A 23,537-nucleotide genomic window follows, 5' to 3' on the forward strand; every position below is an offset into this window, starting at 1 on the left:
CTCTTTGGAGGAAGAGTGGGGTAACCTTCTAGCAAACGCATTTCCACAGAGTGCCATATGGTTGTCATCTCTGTGTTGAGGGGCTTATGGTAGGGAAGGGGAATCTGTGGCTGTCCAGATGTTGTTGGAGTCATCCAGGGGTCAGAGATGATGGGAGTTGTAGGCAACAGATCAAGGGCCACAGGTTCCCAATATCTGCCTTAAGGTATTCTTCTTCAGCAATCAGCAGTTCCCTCCAATGCTGCTCGATAGTGCTTAAAATTGCATTGCCATAGATGTTCCTTGTTTGGATGCCAATGGCTTACTCCATTCAGCAGCCATTGTTTATCCAATATCACAACGGTTTCCCAGCAGAACCTGATCCTTATATGTCAAGCTGCTATATATAAACAGGTTGGTTTGTGAGACAGCAGTTTCTTGAGAAACAAAAATAAAGAGATTTGCATTTACCTTAAGTATAGCATGTGGGGTTTCCCTGAAGTTGGCTTTGTTTGTTTAGAAGTGTACATATCTTCAAATACAATTATGGAGCAGACCCCAAACACCAGAACTCAGTCAGTGCTCATTGTCTTAGCTGCTCCTTGTCACTGGATTGCGGATGAGTGAAGTTAATATCATAATCACAGCTGGACTAATTTAGTTCTCTAATAATAAGCTCAGTATTTAAGTCAGGGATGCAGCCCTCTGTGGCTTTCTATCAGGCTGCCAGAACTTATTCTCCTTTGCCCACCTCATCCTCCTAGACATCAGTGCTTTCTAATGAGAGGCAGAGAGCATCAAACTGCAGACAGTAAAGGACTACGCTTTAACCCTTTACCTCCCACCACAATCCTGGGCAAGAGCCATACCCCTGCACTTTGCAATAAAAAAATTCCTGTAGAGGTTTTGTGTGAAAGAGGATGGACGAGGTGGCCAGCCTCACTATTGCCATATGGCCTCCAGCATGTTGCTTCCAAGGTAATGCAGCCTTCCAGGGGGTAAAAAGTTTCCCACCCCTGCTTTAAGACCACCAACTGTGTGCATGCTATCCTTAGGGCATTTTATTTTTCTTCTCAGATCATCCATGGCTCTGCTGCAGATTTTGCCTTGAGTGTCCTAGTACAATCTTTACGGAATTCAAGGGCATTAGCATCAATAAGGCTCAGTTTTCTGATAAAGAAATCAACTCTCTTTGTAGGGATTCTAGTCTTAATTATCAAGTACTAAGCTGCATTCTCAGCCCACTGGAGACACAGCAAGAAAAATGCATTACGATGAGTATGGGGCCATGCTCAGCTGAAGTGGTCTTATGTCCCTTCATAAAGCTCTGTTACCCCTGTATAGTTGAAAGTAAAGTGCCACACAGCCACAACTGTGCCATTTCTGTGAACTTTATAAAATTCTACTCAAGACACAGATACAAGCAATAAAAGCTTATCTGTTATACATAAATATACACATCTGAATAAATATAGCCTCCCCCACAGCTTAGTCAAGAATGGATGGTGTGACCTATAAATACAGCAACTGGACAATCACAAGCAATTGACAAGTTGTGTGACACAGACAAAGATTACCTTGGGTCATGTCCCAATGTGGAGCTAAAAGGTGACTTCAGTAAGACACAGTGTGTGGATCTGCACTCAGAGCAGGTGCAGCATTTGCACATAGACATACGACCTTTTATGCCCATCTGTTTGCCTTGTGCATATACTCACTTTCAAACACACAAGCACAGTATGCATTCACACACATCATGCGAGAATGCACATTTTTATAAACATATACACTTCCCCATACATGAAAATGTTTTTCTCCTGTTCACATCTCTGTTTCCGCTAACAGACTTTCTCCAAGGCCTGATGTTACCAAGACCATTTGAGAACTGGAATCTGAAATGGAAAATGGTAGTTTTAGCAGATGAAGAGGAGTGTGATGACAGTGATTTGTACCTAGATCCTAAGCAGAGCGGTAGGAAGGGTAGAGCTGTGTTAGAAAGGAGAACATTAAGAGTTTAGGAAGAGTTCCATACTCCATGTTGAGCTTATTGTTTGGTTTTTGTATTATGCTCCATGAAAATTTAATAAAATATAATGGGGGGGGGTATTAATCCACCACCTTGAGTACTCCTGAAGTGAAGCAAATGGTAATTAGAGCCACACTCCATCCCTACAGTGTGCAAAGTTGGTGAAATTACAGCACAATCCCAATTTTGTCTACTCGAAAGTAAATTCTACTGAATTCAATGGGGCTCACTCCCAGGTAAGTGAGGTTAGGATTGCACCCTTAGACCATGATCACATGAGATTTGGGTGTGCACTTTCCACAAGCACCAAGACTATGGATGCATTAGTGTCTCTCACCCTGGTGCCCTCCAGATGTTTTGGCCTAAAACTCCTATTGGCTCGAGCCAGCATGATCAATGACTGTATGTTATTGATAAGTTATCATAGAAAACATCTGGTGGGCACCAGATTGGGGAAGGTAAAGGCTACAAAAACAGGCAGCTAGTGTTTCTTGTAACCAAGAAAACTGTTACTTCAAGCATAGTACTAGAACCCCCGTGCAGATGCGCTGACTCTTGATCTGAAGTCTACACTGGATTTCCCTTTCCAAAAATATGTAATTCAAAAGATGACCTGCTAATGCCACCCTGGGCTCCTGCTGGGAGGAAGGGCGAGATATAAATCAAATAATAAACAAATAAATAATGGAACTGGAGTAAGTATTGGAGCAAACTGTCTATTCACAAAAAATTCCTCTAACCCCTGTAATAGGGAGACAACAGCAGCTTTCTAAGACATACTTTACTAAATAGGAGTACTACATGAGAAGAATTTTAATCTTAAGATATATGTTGAAGCCCCAAACCCAGCTACTTTCTGGTTTCCATTTAAGTCTTTGCCCTATTATTACACACTACAGTGCCTTGCAAAAGTAATCAGACCCTTGACCAATGCCCTCATATTACTGAATTACAAATTGTACATTGTAATTTTGTTCAGTATTATACGTTATTTTGAAACACTGAAACTCAAAATAAGTTACTGTAAGGTGACATTGGTTTTATGTTGGGAAATGTTTGTAAGAAACATAAAAAACTGAAATATGTTGCTTGCATAAGTTTTCAACCTCCACACATTAATATTTTGTAGAGCTACCTTTTGCTGCAATAACAGCTTTAAGTCTTTAGGGGTAGGTATGTAGCAGCTTTACACACAGTGTTGGAGGGATTTTGGCCCATCTTCTCGGGAGATTCGCTCCAGGTCAGTTGGATGTTGCTTGTGGACCGAAATTTTCAAAGAGTGCTACAGATTCTCAATGGGATTGAGATCAGGACTCTGACTGGGCCACTGTAGGACATTCACTTTTTTGTTCTTGAGCCACTTGTGTTGCTTTGGCCTTGTGTTCACTGTCCTGCTGAGAAGTGGATTTCCACCCAAGCGTCAGCTTTTTCAGTGGACTGAAGCAGGTTCTCTTGCAGTGTTTCCCAGTATTTTGTTCTATCCATTCTTCAATTTTAACGAGATGCCCAGTCCCTGCTGATGAGAAGCATCCCCACAGCATGATGCTGCCACCACCATACTTCACTGTAAGGATGGTGTGTCTTGAGGCATGGACAGTGTTAAGTTTGTACCACACATAGCGCTTTGAGTTTTGGCCAAAAAGCTCTATCTTGGTCTCATCTGATCACAAAATCTTTTCCCGCATTGCAGCTGGGGCACTCTCATGATTTCTGGCAAACTCCAGATGTGCTTTCAGATGGTACTTTTTGAGTAACAGCTTCTTTCTTGCCGCCCGTCCATACAGGCCAGGGTTATGCAGAGCTCCTGAGATGGTTGACTGGTGCACCATTACTCCACTCCCAGCCACTGAACTCTCTAGCTCTTTCAAAGTGATTGTTCGCCTCTCTGTAGCTTCTCTTACAAGTTTCCTTCAAGTGCTGAGTTTTGAGGGACGTCCTTCTCTTGGCAATGCCTGGGTAGTGTGATGCAGCTTCCACTTCCTGATTATTGATCCAACTCCTCACTGGGATATCCAGACACTTGGATATTATTTTGTACCCTTTCCCTCATCTATGCATTTGTATTACATTATCTCTCATTTCTGTAGAATGCTCTTCATTTTCCTTCAGATCCACAGCCTGGCCAGTGATCCTTCAACAGTGGGGTTTTTATCCTGACAGTGTGACACCAACTTTAATGGTAAGACCAATGGTAAGGTAATTGTGTCCTCGATAGGGCAATTTCTTTCGTCTGTGTAAACTGGGAACTTCCACAGCACAAGGGTTGAATACTTAGGCAAGCAACGTTTCAGGTTTTTATGTTTCTTACAAACATTTCTCAACATAAAACCAATGTCACCTTACAATAATTGCTTTTTAATTTCAGTGTTTCTAAATAAAATATATAGAACAAAATTCCAATGTACCATTTGTAATTCAATAATATGAGAGCATTGGTCAGGGGTCTGGTTACTTTTGCAAGGCAATGTATGGAGGTTCTGCGCCCTGCTTGCTTTGCTCGCTAACTCCCCATGTCTTCCACTCACCAGCCAGGGACTCCCAAACACCCCCCCGGCAACTCTCAAAAGGGCCCTCAGGCATTTACCACCACCATGGTTAGGCAGCTTACCGGCCTCCTGCCTGCCCAGGCTGCTGCTGCCACCCTGCCTCAACAGCTTACCTGTCTGCCACATAGTTGCTCCCCCCACCTGCTCCCTGCCTGCTTGTCCACCCCCCATCTGCCATTCTTGCTTCCCTCACTTCGCTTGCCTGCCATTCTGCCACTGCCCCACCCCCATGCATGACAGCTTACAAAAATATTATATAGTAAAAAATGAACAGGAGACCAGACTTTGGTTTTTGTTCAGGCAAACCAATTTGCGGGGCTGATTCCAGAAAACACTCAGACTGCATGCAACCTTTGTGTTGTCAGTGAACTTGTGCTAAGGACCAACTTTCATACTGTAGGAGAGTGCTTATATCTCTAATAAAGCACTGTACTTCAAGGAATTAATGTCAAGGCAAAAAAAGTATACACTTCCATGAGATACAAGTATCCGTACTGAAGTGTTGTGGCCTTGAATTTTTATAAGGGCTTGAATGTTATGGTTTCCCCTTCTTGCCTGCCTCCCCTATCCGGTTTCAACACCACCTTTTCTAAGTAGGGCCCCCAGCAGTCTTACTGTTCTGGCAGATCCATGCATTCTTCTCTCTGGCCATGACTTCATGAGTCTCCATCTCCTCTTCTTCCTCCCCCTCAGAAAGGAGGTCAGAGATTTGCTGCTGCAGTTCAGGACTGATGTTGTTCTCTGCCAGGATCAGCGTCCGCAAAGCTGTTGGGTAGTTTTCTACCATGTCCAGCAGGATCTGAATAGAACAAGAGCCAAAGGCAGGTTGACAAGTAATCCAGCTTAGAGGCCAGATAGTCAAGGAAAGGGTATGCAGAAGGGCTCAGACCTTGCTTACGCACACAATGACTTGGAGTTCTACTACTAAGATCTTATTGGCTGTATTTTAAAAAATATATCACTTGCCTGCTCAGCTGCATAGCTTCCAATGGAATGCAGTCAATGTAAAACCATCATAAAAAAAGGTTAAGCCTAAATACAACTTTTTTTCATACAACAATAAAAACAAGAGTCACAGAGGAAAATGTCTTCATATTTCTATAGGCAACCTTATAAAGAAGTCTGTCTGGCTATATCAAGAAGGTCTCCATTCCCATCCACTCTTTGTACATCATCTACAGTTTCTGTTGCCATGCCCCATATGTCAATGCCCCCGGAAAGTGTATGTGAATAACCAATGCCAATACAGTAGGGCCCCGCTCATACAGCGGGTTATGTACCGGACCCCTGCTGTAAAGCGAAAACCGCTGTAAAGTGGATCCCATTGACTTACATTGACCAAAATGGTGCCCGGCGGCAAAAAATGCCGTAAAACCGGAACGAGCGCTGTAAAGCGGGGCCTTTCTACAATTCACAACCACTGTATTAGCGGAACGCTGTAAAGCGAAGTGCTGTAAAGTGAGGCCCTACTGTATCCACTTCCATTTCTTCACTTCAGAAAGCCATCCTGTGAATGCTAAGTGTTATATCAGAACTAGACCAAAGTTACATTTCTCACATGAAAGCAAACCTGGAATGATGTACAATTTGTTTAGAAGTTTGAAGCAGACACTTATGAGCACCCGAGAGCAATGGAAAAGGGCTCCGAAGAGACTGTGAGCCAGGCAAAGAAAATCAGCACCTACAGCAGTGGTCTTCCAGAGGATATTGGACTCCAACTCTCATCAGCCCCAGCTAGCATGGCCAACAGGGATAATGGGAGTTGGAGTCCAACAATATCTGGACGTCCTAAGGTCAGCTACCCCGACCTATAGAATTAAGAGACTATTCACTAATAGGCAAAAAACCTTGCGGTTTAAGAATGTACCTATAGCCCACAGATATATCTATCAAACTTTACAAAGCAGGGAAATTGGGCAGCTATAGTGAATGCACCAGGGGAGCAGGAGACCTGACCTCCTCTCTGAGATATTGTACTGCCCTACAAATTTGTCAAAATGCAAACACAATTTGGGTTGGTCTTTCACATTCCAATCCACTTCCTGTGTAGCTTGGAAGAATTTGTTAACATGTGCCTCTGAGGAGGAGGAGGGGGAAGGGGAAGGAGGGGATGGGTAGGGAGGAGTAAAGGAAGGGGGAGGGAAGGGGCAAGAGGGAGGGGATAGGAGAGAGAAGGGAGGGTGTTTGATCATTTGCATACTTTTTTAGTTCAATGGGGTTTATTTCTGTGCAATCTTGTTTGAAAATGGAAATTGACTGCCTTCAAGTCGATCCCGACTTATGCTGACCCTATGAATAGGGTATTCATGGTAAACGGTATTCAGAGGTGGTTTTACCATTGCCTTCCTCTGAGGCTGAGAGGCAGTGACTGGCCCAAGGTCACCCAGTGAGCTTCATGGGTGTGTGGGGATTCGAACCCTGGTCTCCCAAGTCGTAGTCCAACCCGGGGGAGGAGATTGGGTGGGTGGACAATGGGTAGAGGGGAAGCCCCTTTCCTTTCGAAAAAGAAAACATTGTGAACAGTATCATTGCTTTTCAGCATTTCCCCCACCATTTTATTCTACAGCAGGCACATGTAGCCTCCCACCCAAATTTAAACCAAAGCTGGCCACATCCACACCAGGCCTTTATTTCGCTTTGGAGAGTCATGGCTTCTCTCAAAGAATCCTGGGAAGCGTAGTTAGTGAAGGGTTCTGAGAGTTGCTAGGAGACGCCCTGTTCCCCTCATAGAGCTTCAATCAGAGTGGCTGACTGTTAAACCACTCTGGCCACTGAAGCTCTGTCAGTGGAATAGGAGTCTCAGCACCCTTCACAAACTACACTTCCCAGGATTCTTTGGGGGAAGCCATGACTGTCTCAAGTGAAATCAAAGTCTGGTGTGGGGGTGGCCCCCTGATTAGCCAAGCCAAGCACCTGGCTTTTAGAACACTGACAGTTTGTTCTTACTGAGCATGCCCGACACTATCACTGGGTTCAAGCCAAAATTTCTTAAATTAATTAAAAGACAGGCATTTTTTTAACTTTTAAACTGCAGAAGATGAAGGTCAGAGTATGGGGCAAGGTCAGTATTAGGATTACAGGTATTCTGTGAACATGGCTGATTTTTAATGAATTTCAACAGATTATGAGAACAGAAAAAAGTCCAAAAGGGCTCTCGGGTTTTTTCCTCTCTTTTTACACTTTGAACTCTCAGTTCTCTCTGACTGTTTTGTGTATCGCCATGAGAATTTAGAGGGTTGTTAAGCAAGCGTTTCTGAGTTCAGGACTATACATTTTGTAAGGTTTTGTTTTGAAATGGCATGGGGGTTATTTTCAATTTAACATTGCGGAATGTGAAAAATCCATGCTGGCTCTAGTATACAGCCACTCTCGTGGCTGTATAATAGTTGTCTTAAGTCAGGATATGCAATATCTGAACATTCCAGGTTCTTAGCCAAATTAAATGTGCACAACAGGAGGCACCTAAATGCACCAGACCAGAGATACCTGTAGTACAAATAACATGGTCAATAAATGAGGAAAAATAAGGTCTTAGAACATATTCTAGTGAGGAGATTAAAAGAACCTAGAGGCAGCAGGCACTGGGACCTGGAGTGGATTAATGCTTTTCTTGATCACACCCAGCAATGAGTATTGGATCCCCAATAATAAAGTAAGATCTGTTCAGCACTGTAAATAATTTTTTCTTAGCTCTTCTAGCACCCAAGCACCCTATCAAATAGGTTAAATCCAGACCTGCTGTTTCACAAATGGATGGGCTCTTCCAGTTTGTGGAAGTAACTCAGATCCAGTGGAGGCCCCTAGTGCCACCTTGCACACTGTTCTGGGCTTCCATCCCTCAGCAATTTTGGGGGACAAATTGAAAAATTGGCAAAAATTGCCTTTCCCTCCTTCTGCTCACCAGAGGCGGCGGGGGGGGGGAATCTTCCTGATACCAGCATTGCATAAGTAGTCAACAGATGCTTGGGTCCCCTGAGACAAGGGAAAGATTGCATTTGGGATTTAAAAAGTAGACAAACTAGATACGCCGACTTCTGTGACCTAGGAAATGAAATGAAGGGCCTTACTCCTTACCAAGGCTGACTGGTTGGTAAGTCCTGTTCCTTCCAAGTCCAAAACCTCTAGGGTGCGGCTGGATGCCACAGAAACTGCCAGCATTCCTGCTATCTGGTCACCTATGGAACAGAAAGCCAGGAGATGTCAATAGATTTCATGCAGGCCATGTCACATGCATCCATTACAGAAGAATGGCAGGATTTGGTGGGCAGTACAACAACCTACTGGCACCTTCCCTCCCTCCAGCCCAATTTGGCACTTTTTTCTTTATCAGTGGAATGCCAGGGACACATTCAACAGCTTTCCCATCTCTCTAGGATGCTGCACCTGATGAATTTGGGCCTGTTAAAGGCACAAGACACTGGGGGGGAGTGATAACTCTATGATTTTGGGGGGCTGCCAGTTCTGTTCTTTCTCTTCCAAGTCAACAAAAAATGTTTTGGGCCAACAAAAAACTGTTCCTCTGCACACAGAGCAGATTTTTCCCCCCGCAACAGGCAATCTAACCTACAGGCAATCTTACGTTTCCATTTGGAGGCATCGCTTTTGGGTCAGAGGACGGTGGCTTTTGCAAGGCTTAAGCATTGACTGTGGTGAGGCAGGAAGAAGAAATGCCTTGCCCTATTTGAAAGGGCAGGATTAGGTGGGGTGTGCGAGGAGCTTATATTTGTTTCCCTCAGGCAAGAAGGATGGGAAAAGGAGAGCTGCCTGGTCTAGTCTTGTGTCTTACCAGCTGCCAATTCTGCTCAGGCAGCGCAGCTGTAGAGAGAACAGGTTTCCATGGCAACCACTGCTGGGGCTCCTCTCCCCCTTGCTGTTTTTTGAAGAAGATGATGGGGGAAGGGGGCATGTTATGACTACTAAGCGCAGTGATCAGGGCCTACAGGACTGTGCATGGGGTTGGAAAGATAATATTCAGAAAAAAAGTATTGCCACACTGTAAACAGGAAGAGTTCATAGTCCTAAGGCTGAACGATACAGTCTTCCGTCCTCTCCAACAGAGCACCTTGGAAGCAAGTCTCATCCCTTGTAGAACAAGGTAGGCCACCATCTTACAGTCTTTCTGACTGGGTTGACAACTGTCTGCTTTCATTTTCTTTTTTAACCAACCAGGTTCTTTAATGGCCTATTCCTTAGGCTTAAACACACACACACACACACACACACACACACACACACACACACACACACACACAGAGAGAGAGAGAGAGAGAGAGAGAGAGAGAGAGAGAGAGAGAGAGAGAGCAGTAGGAACTCTATTCCAGACAAAGGAATGCTTGCTGACACACGCATACCAACAGTATAGTTGAGTGGCAGAGCACATAAGCTGGAAAAGACCCTTGTCTGAAATTCTCAAGAGCCACTGCCTAAGTATAGACCAGGGATGGGGAATCTCTGGCCATCCAGATGCTGTTGGACCACAACTCCCATCATCCCTGACTATTGGCCGTGCTGACTGGGCTAATGGGGAGTTGCAGTCAACATCTGGAGGGTGATCATAGAATCATAGAATAGTAGAATTAGAAGGGGCCTATAAGGCCAAAGCCAACCCCCTGCTCAATGCAGGAATCCAAATCAAAGCATTCCCAACAGATGGCTGTCCAGCTGCCTATTGAATGCCTCCAGTGTCGAAGAGCCCACTACCTCTCTAAGTAATTGGTTCCATTGTCGTATGGCTCCAACAGTTAGGAAGTTTTTCCTGATGTCCAGTCGAAATCTGGCTTCCTGCAACTTGAGCCCATTATTCCGTGTCCTGCACTCTGGGACGATTGAGAAGAGATCCCAGCCCTCTTCTGTGTGACAACCTTTCATGTATTTGAAGAGTGCTATCATATCTCCCCTCAGTCTTCTCCAGGCTAAACATGCCCAGTTTTTTCAGTCTCTCCTCATAGGGCTTGGTTTCTAGTCCCCTGATCATCCTTGTTGCCCTCCTCTGAACCCGTTCCAGTTTGTCTGCATCCTTCTTGAAGTGCGGAGTCCAGAACTGGACACAGTATTCAAGATGAGGCCTAACCAGTGCTGAATAGAGGGAAACTAATACTTCACGCGATTTGGAAACTATACTTCTGTTAATGCAGCCTAATATAGTGTTTGCCTTTTTTGCAGCCACATCACACTGTTGACTCATATTCAGCTTGTGATCAATGACAATTCCAAGATCCTTCTCACATGTCGTATGGCTGAGCCAAGTATCCCCCATCTTATAACTGTGCATTTGGTTTCTTTTTCCTAAGTGTAGAACTTTGCATTTATCCCTGTTGAATTTCATTCTGTTGTTTTCAGCCCAATGCTCCACCCTATCAAGGTCCCTTTGAATTTTCTTTCTGTCTTCCATGGTATTAGCTATGCTCCCCAATTTTGTATCATCTTCAAATTTGATAAGCATGCTTTGTACCTCCACATCCAAGTCATTAATAAAAATGTTGAAGAGCACTGGGCCCAGGACAGAGCCCTGTGGCACCCCACTCGTTACTTCCACCCAGTTTGAGAAGGAACCATTGATAAGCACTCTTTGAGTACGATTCTGGAGCCAGCTGTGGATCCACCTGATAGTTGTTCCATCCAGCCCACATTTAGCTAGCTTGCTAATCAGAATATCATGGGGCACTTTGTCAAAAGCTTTGCTGAAGTTGAGATATATTATGTCCACAGCATTCCCACAGTCTAGAAGCGAGGTTACCCGATCAAAAAATGAGATAAGATTAGTTTGGCAGGATTTGTTTTTCATAAATCCATGTTGGCTCCTAGTAATCACTGCATTGTTTTCAAGGTGCTTACAGACTGACTGCTTTATAATCTGCTCCAGAGTTTTTCCAGGGATTGATGTTAGGCTGACTGGTCTGTAGTTCCCCGGTTCCTCCTTTTTGCCCTTTTTGAAGATAGGGACAACATTAGCTCTCCTCCAGTCATCCGGCACTTCATCAGTCCTCCACAATTTCGCAAAGATAATAGACAGCGGTTCTGAGGGTTCTTCAGCCAGTTCCTTCAATACTTTAGGAAGCAGTTTATCGGGCCCGGCCGATTTGAACTCATTCAAAGTGATTTGGTATTCCTTGACCGTTTGTCTGTCAAGCACAAGCTCCAATCCTGCCCCTTCTACTTCATGTTTCCTGGGAGGGTCATAGACCCTTTTTTGGGAGAAGACTCAGCCAAAGTAGGAATTGAGCACTTCTGCCTTTTCTTTGTCTTCTGTTATCATTTTGCCTTCCTCATTGAGTAGCTGTGCCACCATTTCTTTTCTTTGTCTTTTACTATGGATGTACCTGAAGAAAGCGTTTTTGTTGCTTTTAGCATCCCTTGCTAACCTCAGCTCATTCTCAGCTTTAGCTTTCCTGACACCATCCCTGCAATTCTGTGATACCTGCCTGTACTCTTTCGTTGTGGCCTGGCCTTCTTTCCACTTCCTGTATGTGTCCTTTTTTGTTTTCAGGTCATCTCTAAGCTTTTTGTGAAGCCACATTGGCTTCTTCTGTTGTTTCCCCCCTTTTTTCCTTGTTGGAATTGCTTGCCATTGCGCTTTTAGAATTTCCTTTTTTAGAAACTCCCACCCATCTTGGACTCCTTTTCTCATTAGGGTCGCTTGCCATGGAACCATACTTATACTTGTTCTGAGTTTATTGAAATCAGCTTTCCTGAAGTCCAGGGGGGTGCATATGGCTACTCTCAGCTTTTGCTTCTGTTAAAATCAAGAATTCAAGTATGTTGTGGTCACTTTCCCCCACAGTTCCCATAACTGCCACTTCATCCACCAAATCATCTCTATTGGTTAGAATCAAGTCCAGGATAGCTGATCCTCTGGTTGCTTCCTCCACTTTCTGTAGGAGAAAGTTATTTCCAACACAAGTCAGAAATGTCTTGGAGGGGCCATGTTTGGCAGAATTTGTCTCCCAACAGATATCGGGATAATTGAAATCCCCCATTGCTACTACATCATGACTCCTTGAAACATTGGCGATTTGCTTTTCAAAAGTTACATTCTCGTATTCTCCTTGATTGGGTGGTTGGTAGTAGACTCCAAGCACCACATTTATTTTATTACTTGCCCCATTAATTTTAATCCAGATACTCTCAGTGGAGCTACCAAGCTCATCTTCCTGATTTTCTGTGCAGGGATATATATTTTTAACATATAGCATGACTCCACCTCCCTTTTTATTCCTTCTGTTCTTTTTGAGCAAGTTATATCCTTCAATTGCTGTATTCCAGTCATGGGAGTCATCCCACCAAGTTTCAGTTATACCTATCAAGTCGTAATTGCCCTCCTGTATTAAGAGTTCAAGTTCATCCTGCTTGTTTCCCATGCTCTGCGCATTAGTATACAGACACCGAAGACCGTGTGATTTATGACTTGGCTTCCCTACTACTTTTTTCTTTTTTCGTTTTTTTTTTTACAATAATTTTTATTCAAATTTTCATAAAACATACAAAACAAAATCATAAAACATTCAAAGACAAAAAACAAAACAAAACAAAAATGATTAAACAAAAAAATAAAATGTTGACTTCCCATTTGTCGCAGATCAAATCAATTATAGGTCTACAATATATAACAATCCTGTCTCTTAAATTATATTATAAAATCACTTTCCTCCAGTAGTTATCTTAATTAATCATCAAATCTCATAAACATTACTTTATTCTTTCCACAAAAAGTCAAAGAGAGGTTTCAATTCTTTAAGAAATATATCTATCAATTTTTCTCCAAATAAACATATCGATTAATCCATCTCATTAATAATAATAATAATCTTATTGTCATAACCATAGTCCAAATAAACATATCGATTAATCCATCTCATCAAAATCTGTTAGGTCCAATAATTTCAATAGCCATTATTCCATTATCCATATTAATTCCATCTTCCATCTTCAATAGTCCTGTTAAGTCCAGTAATTTCAGTGTCCAATCTTCCTTTATCAGTATTCCATAATAATCTTGCTGTCATAGCCATAGTCATATAATAAGAGTCTGATGGGAATTTCCTCTATCCCAAATATTTTCTTGCCATCAATTCTGAATAAGTTGCTGAAATATTGTTGTAAAGTCATATCTCTGTTCTTCTTTTTTACAAAATGCACTGGCTCATCTCTTGAGAGTTTTTCCATTATCACATGGCTGCAGTTAATTCCATAGATTTTCTCTATATCAAGCTCCATCACGTCATTCCAGTCCAGAAGATTATCCAAGCCATTGATAACTTTATCTCTAATATCTTCATTAATTTCTTCAGAGATAACGTTAAATTCCAAACAGTAGATTTTATTTCTAATATCCATAAACTCCAGATCTTTTTCCAATTCCACATTTGTTCCAATCTCCAGGGCTTGTATCTTCCCTTTATTTTTTCTTTTCTCATCTCTGATCTCATTCTCCTCTCTCACAGGATCCCCTATTTCTTTAAGCTCCTGCGTCATTTTGCTCAGTTCAATTTTTAGCTCCTTACTGCCCTGTCGCAGGGTTTGTTTCGTTATCTCAATCTCATCCATTATTTTCTGAAACATAATTACTTCCAGATTCTCAGCCACTTTCTTGATTGCCATTTTTAAAACCACGAAAACAAAACAAAACAAAAATAAAGAAGAACCACTTCTTATTTCAGCAACAATTGGGTTAATATTCCAGGCTTGATGACATCACAGTATAAACAGAGCAGCCTGCCTTATCTCTCTATGTTCAAGAATACAAAACAAATTTAGTTCCCAGCATCAAAACAGTTAGTGGCGTCGTGAAGAAGCAGATTCGTCAAAATAAAATAGACCAAAAAGAGAATAGTCCCAGACAATATAATGTTCCTCGGAATAGAAATCCCTCTTCTGTTTATATCTTTAGAATGCACTTCCAGGACAGCTTTTTGCAATAGAAACAGAGATAAGCTGTTAATTTCGTGAATAACAGAGAAGAGTTATAGCTCACCCAGAAGTTCTTTAAAGCTGATTCATTTGACAAATCTCTTTTTGCTGCAACAATTTAAACCAAGTAAAAAAAATAATAGAAAGAAGGGTGCTTGCCTGTTAGTCCGTTTTCTCTTTGAAGAAAAGATAAACGTATCGCATTAATCTGATAGAGCTTGTTCGGAAGTCCGTCCGGCATTGCTGGCTGGACCTTTTCTCATAAATTAATGAAATCCAGTCCTCCCAACAAAAACAGGCTTTTGAGGTTGATCTCTACGTTTCTCCCTGCCCGGGAGAAATTTCATCAGTCAAAAAAAAAAAATGTTCTGACTGATTTATATCTGAATAAGCTTCTTTTGAGGCGGGAGCCCGTCTCAAAAGCAGGCACAAGCGAAGTCACCCTTCCCGGAAGTCCCTACTACTTTTTTCTGAGGACTGTTCCTCATCCATGGTGTATTGGCCTAGATGTACTAATGGCCTGCCTTTTACTAAGGCAGCTTCCAATGTTTCCTAGCTTTGAAGACACAATGGTCCTCTAGGAAGGCACACTGCCAGTCATCCATGCCCTAGTGACCTCCAAACTGGATGCTGTAACACACTGCGCATGGGGCTGCCCTTGAAAAGCTTTCAGAAACCAACTACTGCAAAATACTGCAGCCAGGTGCTGACAGGTGCTTGGTGATTTGACTCCATCATGTCAGTTTTATGTAATCAGAACTAGTTGCTGGTTATTTTCTGGCCTAATCCAAGGTACTGGGGTTATCCTTTAAAGCCCTTTAACAACTTTGGACCTGGGCACTTTAAGATCCAACTGCTTCTGTATGTTCCTCCCGGTATGTTCCAATCATCAACTGAGAAGGCCCTGTTCCAGATCCCTCAACTTCATGAGATGAGGCTGCTATAATAATAATAATAATAATAATAATAATAATAATAATAATAATAAAAAATTTAATTTCTTCGTCGCCTATCTGGCCAATGGCCACTCTAGGCGACTTACAAAATTGTTAAAATACATTTGATAAAATACAGTAATACAATATAAAAAACAACACATCTGCAGCAACAATATTAAAACTGGGCAGGAGGCATTTCAGTTATAACAATTAACCCTCCCCGGATACCCCGAAGGCCTGCTGAAAGAGCCAGGTCTTTAAGGCTTTCCGAAACACATTTAAAGAAGAGGCATGCCGGAGATCTTGTGGGAGGGAGTTCCAAAGAGTGGGGGCCGCCACTGAGAATGCCCTCTCTCTTGTACCCACCAATCTGGCTGTTTTTGTTGGCGGGATTGAGAGAAGGCCCTGTGTGCCCGATCTTGTCGGGCGGCATAATTGGTGGCGTTGAAGGCGCTCCGTGAGATAAACTGGGCCGGAACCGTGTAGGGATTTAAAGGTCAATACCAACACCTTGAATTGGGCTCGGAAAACAACTGGTAGCCAGTGTAGGTCGAACAACACTGGTGTGATGTGATCTCGGCGGCGACTATTCGTAAGTAGTCGAGCCGCCGCATTTTGTATCAGTTGTAATTTCCGGACAGTTTTCAAGGGTAACCCCACGTAGAGCGCATTACAGTAGTCCAAACGAGAGGTGACCAGGGCGTGTACCACTAGTGGGAGCTGATGAACAGGAAGGTAGGGTTGCAACCTTCGTATGAGGTGTAGTTGGTACCAGGCTGCCCGGCTCACTGCCGAAATCTGAGCCTCCATGGACAGCCTGGAATCAAGCACAACCCCAAGGCTGCGGACCTGGTCCTTTAGGGGTAGACTCACCCCGTTGAACTTCAGGTCAATGTCGCCCAACCTTCTCTTGTCCCCCACAAGTAGTACCTCGGTCTTATCAGGGTTCAACTTCAGCTTGTTCCTTCCCATCCATCCACTCACGGATTCCAGGCACTTGGACAAGGTCTCCACAGCCAACTCTGGTGAAGATTTAAACGAGAGATAGAGCTGAGTGTCATCCGCATATTGATGACACTGCAGCCCAAATCTCCTGATGATTGCCCCCAGCGGCTTCATATAGATGTTAAATAGCATGGGAGAGAGGATAGAGCCCTGTGGCACACCACAATTGAGAGGCCAAGGGTCTGATACCTCCTCCCCCAACGCTACCTGTTGGTACCTATCGGAGAGAAAGGAATGGAACCACTGTAATACAGTGCCTCCAATTCCCAATCCCTCCAGGCGAAGCAGAAGGATACTGTGGTCGACAGTATCAAAAGCCGCTGAGAGATCGAGGAGGACAAGAAAGGTGGATTCTCCCCTATCTAATGCCCTCCTCAAATCATCTACCAGAGCGACCAAGGCTGTTTCAGTTCCGTGACCAGTCCTGAAACCCGATTGGTATGGATCCAAATAATCCGTTTCATCCAAGTGTGCTGACAACTGGTTGGCCACCACTCACTCAATGACCTTGCCCAGGAATGGTAGATTCGAAATTGGGCGGAAGTTATCGAATACTTGGGGATCCAAGGAGGGCTTCTTTAAGATGGGCTTTACAATTGCCTCCTTGAAGGCTGATGGCATCACACCCTCTTTCAAGGATGCGTTTACCACCGCTTTGATCCCCTCGCCCAATTTCTCTCTGCAGCTCACAAGGAGCCACGAAGGGCAAGGATCAGTAAGACAAATGGTTGGCTTCACAGATGAAAGCACCTTGTCCACTTCCTCAGAAGGGAGAAGCAGAAACCGACCCCAATCTACCGGCATGCAACTGGCCAACTCTGGTTCATCTGCTGTGTCCACGGCGCACGGGATCGAGCTCCGTAAGTGTTCGATTTTATCGGCGAAGTGTTTTGCTAATAAGCCACAGGAGGCCTTTGACTGTTCCAAGGGTTCCTGAGCAACTGGACCGACCAGGCTTCGGACCACCTGGAACAGCCTCCTGGGACAGCACTCCGCAGACGCAATAGAGGCAGCAAAGAAGGCCTTCTTTCCTACCTTTATTGCCACTTGGTAGGCAGCTACTGCTGCTCTGACCTGTGTCCGGACATCTTCGGAGCGGGATTTCCGCCACCGGCGCTCTAGTCGTCTCACCTCCTGACTCAGACTACGCAACCGTGGTGTATACCATGGTGCTAGCTGAGTTCTATTCAGGGGGAGAGGACGTTTCGGAGACACCCGGTCTAATGCCCTGGTGATCACCACGTTCCACTCCTTCACCAGGGTTTCGACCGGGCGACCTTCAGCAGGTTCCAATTCCCCAAGCGCAGTCAGGAATCCATCCGGATCCATCAGGCGTCTGGGGCGGACCATTTTAATAGGTCCTTCACCCCTGCGGAGGGGGCATGGCAACGAGAAGTCCATATTTACCAGGTAGTGGTCTGACCATGACACAGGAGTGGCAAGAATCACTCCCAACTTCAGACCACTTCTCTCCTCTCCCAGGACAAATACTAGGTCGAGAGCATGACCGGCTACATGGGTGGGCCCAGTATTACTTAGGTACAGTTCCCAGGAAGCCATGGTTTCCAGGAAATCCCGAGGGGCTCCTATGAGAGCGGCCTCGGCATGCACGTTAAAGTCACCCAGAACCAGCAGCTCTGGGGACAATGCCCGTACAGCCGAGACCACCTCCAGCACCTCGGCCAGGGAATCTGCCGTGCAGCGGGGTGGGCGGTACACCAGCAAGATCCCTAAGCTATCAGACAAGGTCAGGGCTTTCTGTTATGGTATTCAACTTTGTTTAATGCCTTTCCAAGAAAGGTGTATCAGGATCCATTATTACATTATTTTAGGCAGATGAAGGCATGGCTTTTCAAAAAGGCCTTTAGCTGATTAATTCTTTTTTGGTGGCTTAGTATGATATTTATTCTGATGGCTGCTTTGGAATAGTTAAGTTTGTTTTTAGTTTTATGTTCATATTTTGATTTTGTGAGTGGCTTTAATTTGGAGCCAGCTATTTGTTTTACATTTGTTTTGTTGTCTGATTTGTCAGCTGCCTTTAGTTTCCTTAAAAATTAGGCAGATATAATTTTTTAAAATAAAATAATGAGGAGAAAGGGGAGCTAAGTAGTAGGCTGAGCTAGATATTGGTTGGACTTGTCCTAGATGCAGGGTCTTTAACTGACATTAACCCAACAATATCCCCATTAGTAAAAAAGGGAGATCATAATTTGTCTGTGGTCTTCTCACCCAGTGGATTGTAGTCCAAGTTCAACACTCGCACCTGGGAACTGTGAGCCACTGCAATAGCCAAGCGTCCCCATCCTTTGCCAGTGATGCCAGGGTTAGCACTGAGAGTCAATTCCTTCAAGCCTAAGTATAACAAGAGAAACCAAGTGAGCCTAAGGAAACATTCACACGATCTCACTCTCGTGTTCAGGATTAATAATTCAGTTGAATATATACTACCCTTTTGTTCCACCTGCAGAGAATTATGCATATGGAATAAAATTTCCACTCTGCATTTGAGATTTGCTGTCAAAAATCTCTCAAAGTTGGTTAATTAACCAGTTAACATGTATTAACCATCAGGGCAGTTAAAAGAATAGATTTCTTTTTTTAAAAAAATGAGGCATTAATGCTGTAGTAAAATCACTGTCTCCATCCCTTTAAAGGCATCTCAGAGCAAAAGTAGCCCAAGTAATTTTGGTGACTGACACAGAAAATTTAAATAGCACCTCCTCCCAATGTTGCTAAATATATATATATATATATATATATATATATATATATATATATATATAAAAGATTTTAGTAGTCTTTAATGGTTCTCTGAAGCCTGCCACTTGAGGTGGTATGCCTTATCTTGTCTAACAGAAGGACTGGCCCTGCTTAGAGGATCTAAAGGCACCTTATGACCAGTGTTTAGGCACCAGACTGTGTGAACAAAGAGGATAGTTATAGCATCTGAAAGGAAACCTAGGGCATTGTTCAACTAAACAACTGCATGAGTGGAATGGGGCAATAGGGCAACGGGCTCCTCCCATCCTGTGCATGCCTCGCACCATCCTCAAATCTGCTTCAGGGAGTTGTGGGGAAACCCAGAACACATTTAGGGCACATAGGGGGAGGAGAGGGAGAGAACATTCTGTTGCACAAGGAAAATGTAAATGTGAAAATTGGCCCCAAGATAATCATAACACTGGGACAGCATGTTATGCTAAATCTCATACCCTAATAGACTAGAAATAAAATAGTTTACATCATGGTTATTGAGTTAATTTTCTGATACAAGACTATCTGAACTATGCCCCCATTTGCCTGCACTGATGGGGAACCTGTGGTGCTCCAGATGTGGAGCCAGCATGGCCATTGACCACAGATGCAGGGAGCTGCAGTCCAAGAACATCTGGAGGCCCACAGGTTCTTGATCCCTGGCCTACATTGAAGTAAAGGATGTCTGATCCCCTTCCACAACTGCCTGCTTACCATCCCAAACACAGAAACAGCAGGCCCAGAAAGAAAAGAAGGAAAACAGAACATCTGGAGGAAGAAACAATGGCTCTCTAAGGTAAAAGGATGATCAGATGCAAAAGGGCAGAGGTTCACAATACTTCCTTTTAATAGATTGTCTTCCTTCTAAACACTGGGGTTCCAGCCTTACCAGAATACACACAAGGCACCGATGGTGCCCTTATTTTTTAAGATTTTGCTCTTGCATTCCTAGTGGCATGTATAATGCAACAGAGTGGACAAGGATGGCCATAAATTCAGTCAGAGCCAAAGTGTTTATTTCCAGTCCACAACTCTGATACTGTTCTCCCAAAAGACTTTGGCTTTAACCCAGGATTAGTCCTTCAGCGGTATTCAGAGTAGCACCAGTAGATAAAATTTAGAGCTCAGGGTATTTCAGACAAAGAAGAATCAGCTAGATTTATATCTGCTTTTACATTACAGCTTCAAGTTTGGGTTGCAGAAATATAAAATATTATACACAGCTCCAGAGTACAAATCCCCACACAGACTCAGTGGAAAAATGACACTGTTTAGTTCTATAATAGAGCAAAGTATAATTACTTCTATTCTCAATACCTTCTCTCCCAGAATGGAAGTCCATTTATCTTAGCATGCCAAAGATCCTCAACTAACTTCACTACGGTGCTGAAAACCCAGTGCTGCAATTTGCCTGGGGAAAACTCTTTACTCTCCCACTCTGATAAAAAGAAAAACAACATTTTGAAGAGAAGTCATTAAGAAGGTGGAGCAGGCTTGTTCTCTGTTGCCTCAGAACACAGGACAAGAACCAACGGGTGGAAATTGTAGAGAAGTAGATTTTGGCTAAATGTTAGAAGAAACTTCCTGAGGGTTAGAGCTGTTCCTCAAGGAACAGACTGCCTTGGCAAGTATTTAAACAGAGGCTGGACAGCCATCTGTCAAGAAAGCTATGGTTGCATCCTGCACTGCAGATCATGCACCGATGAGCAGGGAGGTGGACTAAATTATCTCCGCAACCCTTCCCACATTATAATTCTATGAACAAAGATCTGAAGTCCGTAAAACATTGGAGACATCTGCAGAACACACATCCTCTCTTGCCTACCTGATTTGGCCCCATCAGGAGGGAGGAGGCCACAGATCAAGTTAATACCTTCATCACCCAACATACAGTCCCCTAAGTCCAAGGCCACTAGTGAGGGATGGATGGAGAGTGCTGGGTTGAGAAGAGCCAGACCAGCATCTGTCAGGGGACTTCCATGGAGGCTGTGTGAACAAAAAAGTGTGGAATTAAACAAACATCAAACTATAATCAAGAAATGCATTAAATAAGGCAACGGAATGATTTGAACGCCAGGCCCAGGTGGAGAACACCTCCAGAAGATAGCTATTTGTAGAAGAAGTCCTTAAAAGCAAAGGAGAAAATACAGAGATACAGGAATCTGCCATCAGGACAAAAATGGAGGGGTGGGGGAAGAGAGTAAGAAAGCATACTTAAGCACCCTTCTTCTGACACAATATACATGGCTTTGTCTTGGAACATTTTGCTACCCTGAGATACACTGGAATTTGGCTTGGGGTAATAAAATTTCATTGGCCTGTTTAAGAAGGCCAATTGCTGCTGGGTTTGTTGGGGGGGAAATCTGGTTGAATTAATCTAGAATGCTACCACCATTCTGGATTAGAATCACTGTCTTGCCCTTTAAAGCCTTTTTGGGGCATATGGGGAGACTTTGAACCTAGAGAAAAAGGATATTTAAAAGGAGTTGGGCTCTAAACTCAATCCTAACCATGTCTACTCAGAAGCAAATCCTATTAAATTCAATGGGACTTACTCCCATTAAGTAGGATTAGGACTGCTGCCTGATAGAGATTCCAGAAACTCATCTCTAATGGCTCCTTTACCTGTGAGAAGGCTTCATTTAACACAATGGGGCTTACTTCTGAGTAAACATGCAAACATTTGTACTGCACAATTTACACTACCAGAGCAGGAGGACCTTTCCTCAAGACCTAAGTGGAGTGCTACTCACAACAAAGACTGGACAGAGCGGTTGGTCTTCAGGGCTTCAGCCAGTTGCTTGACCCGACTGATACTGGAGACAATCCCCAAGTTAAGATTAAGTTGAGCTAAAGAGTGAGATTCTGCTACCCCCCTGCAGATACAGCCAAAATCTCGGTCAGAAAGCTGGCAGCCCCGGAGCGAAAGCAGTTTGATGGAGTTCTCTCTTAGGCTCTCACAGATATCCCGAATCTCGGCACTTGATAAAGTCTCCCCAGAGATCTGGATAGATCCTGGCAACATCTTTACACCTTTGTGAGCAAACACTCTTAGCTGCCGGAGCTGCTGTGCTAATCCGAATGTGCGCAGGCAAACAACGTGCAATCCAGACCAGTGCAGGGTTTGTTTTGCAATCCGGATCAGAAGAGGTAAGCGGTGCGTTAAGGAAATGACTAGACCGACGGTTGTGCAATCGAAGCTGGAGGTCAAGGTGTAATATTAAAATACCCGAGTTTAACGTGCTATTCGGCACAGTCCAACAGACAGTCTGCAATTCAAATAGGTGCCCCTTAGAGCGGCTTTAAGTGTTGCTCATGCTGGATCCGCGTAGAAACTTCTATGCAATTCAGATGCATCCAGGTAAATTCTGTGCAAATGCAAATTAAAGCATGCAGAGAACAAATCCGTCACAAGCACAGCGGTATTGAGTTCATAACAGGAGGATTATAAAGAAGGAAAGGTGAACAGACCGATAGGTGGTGTACAGGCAGATGCCAGGCAATCTGAAATACCAGGCACGACAAATCCAAATCGGAGCCAGATCCCTTCTGGAATCTCATACGAAGAGAAACCACAGAGAATATATACTCAAGTCTTTTACGCAACCCTGGAGGATGTCGGTGGGTCCGCCGGGGAAGAGGGGGGGCGGGCTACCTGCTGTGCCCTCCAGCTTTAGTTGTCTATCAGAGATCTTGCCCCTTCCCCGGCGCCCTCCTCCCCGTCCACAGGGCTTCAATATAGATCGCAGAGGTTTGCCCTGCCACCGCCGCACCTGCTCCGCCTGCTGCTTCCCCCGTGGCCCTAGCGGGAAAGACCTGACCTGCTCAGGCCCGAGCAGATCCGATGACTCCAGGCTCTGAATCCCTCTTCCGGCCGCCGTCACTTCTTCACTTACCGTACCGGAGGTTCCCGCAGCGGCTCCCAGTGCATCGCGCTGGCAGGACAGTCTCCAACGCCGTTGCAGGGTTTCGGGCTGTGCTGCTGTCTCCTCCCTCCTTATACCCCGGTGGGGAAAGATCCAGCTTTGTGTGGCGCTACGCCGGTTCCTATGGCCACAGCCAGGCACTGCAACCTCCGCCTCTTGCCAAGCCGGCCGGGCCACGCGGCGGCTCCCACTTTCCCTTCCCGCCGCCCCGGGCACGCTGTCCTGCCCTCTCGCGGGAGCCGAACTGCTCTTCCAGTTTTTCCCCGGCGAGACGGGTTGTGCGTGAGGCTGGGGCTGACGGGATCACTAGATCCGACGCTTGGTTGGTCGTGAAAGCCGGGGCAGGACGACCGGGTCCTGGAGACCTCCGGCTCTGCTTTCGGGGAGCGCTGCTTTGCGCCATCTCTTGGACGCTGCTGTGCAGTGATCCATGGACTGAGCCGCGCCTTCTGACCCC

General features: G+C 44.4%; 1 protein-coding gene across 2 annotated transcripts; it reads right to left on the reverse strand.

The window, feature by feature from the left end:
- Positions 1 to 1,318: 1,318 nt before the first annotated feature.
- Positions 1,319 to 23,374, reverse strand: LRRC73 (leucine rich repeat containing 73). Of its 2 annotated transcripts, none has more exons than XM_061624795.1 (6): positions 21,908 to 23,041; positions 20,980 to 21,140; positions 18,630 to 18,752; positions 8,626 to 8,726; positions 5,167 to 5,350; positions 1,319 to 1,871 (listed from the first exon to the last, which is right to left on the reverse strand). In XM_061624795.1, exons 1-6 carry the CDS (start codon positions 22,177 to 22,179, stop codon positions 1,801 to 1,803), a joined length of 912 nt encoding a protein of 303 aa, XP_061480779.1. In that variant the 5' UTR covers positions 22,180 to 23,041; the 3' UTR covers positions 1,319 to 1,800. The 2 variants fall into 2 exon arrangements, with proteins under 2 accessions (XP_061480779.1, XP_061480780.1); XM_061624796.1 differs by lacking the exon at positions 21,908 to 23,041 and adding an exon at positions 23,051 to 23,374 and having other exon boundaries at positions 1,334 to 1,871.
- Between the last annotated feature and the right edge of the window lie 163 nt (positions 23,375 to 23,537).

Source organism: Rhineura floridana, chromosome 4, assembly GCF_030035675.1.
Source record: "Rhineura floridana isolate rRhiFlo1 chromosome 4, rRhiFlo1.hap2, whole genome shotgun sequence".
NCBI classification, from domain to species: domain Eukaryota; kingdom Metazoa; phylum Chordata; class Lepidosauria; order Squamata; family Rhineuridae; genus Rhineura; species Rhineura floridana.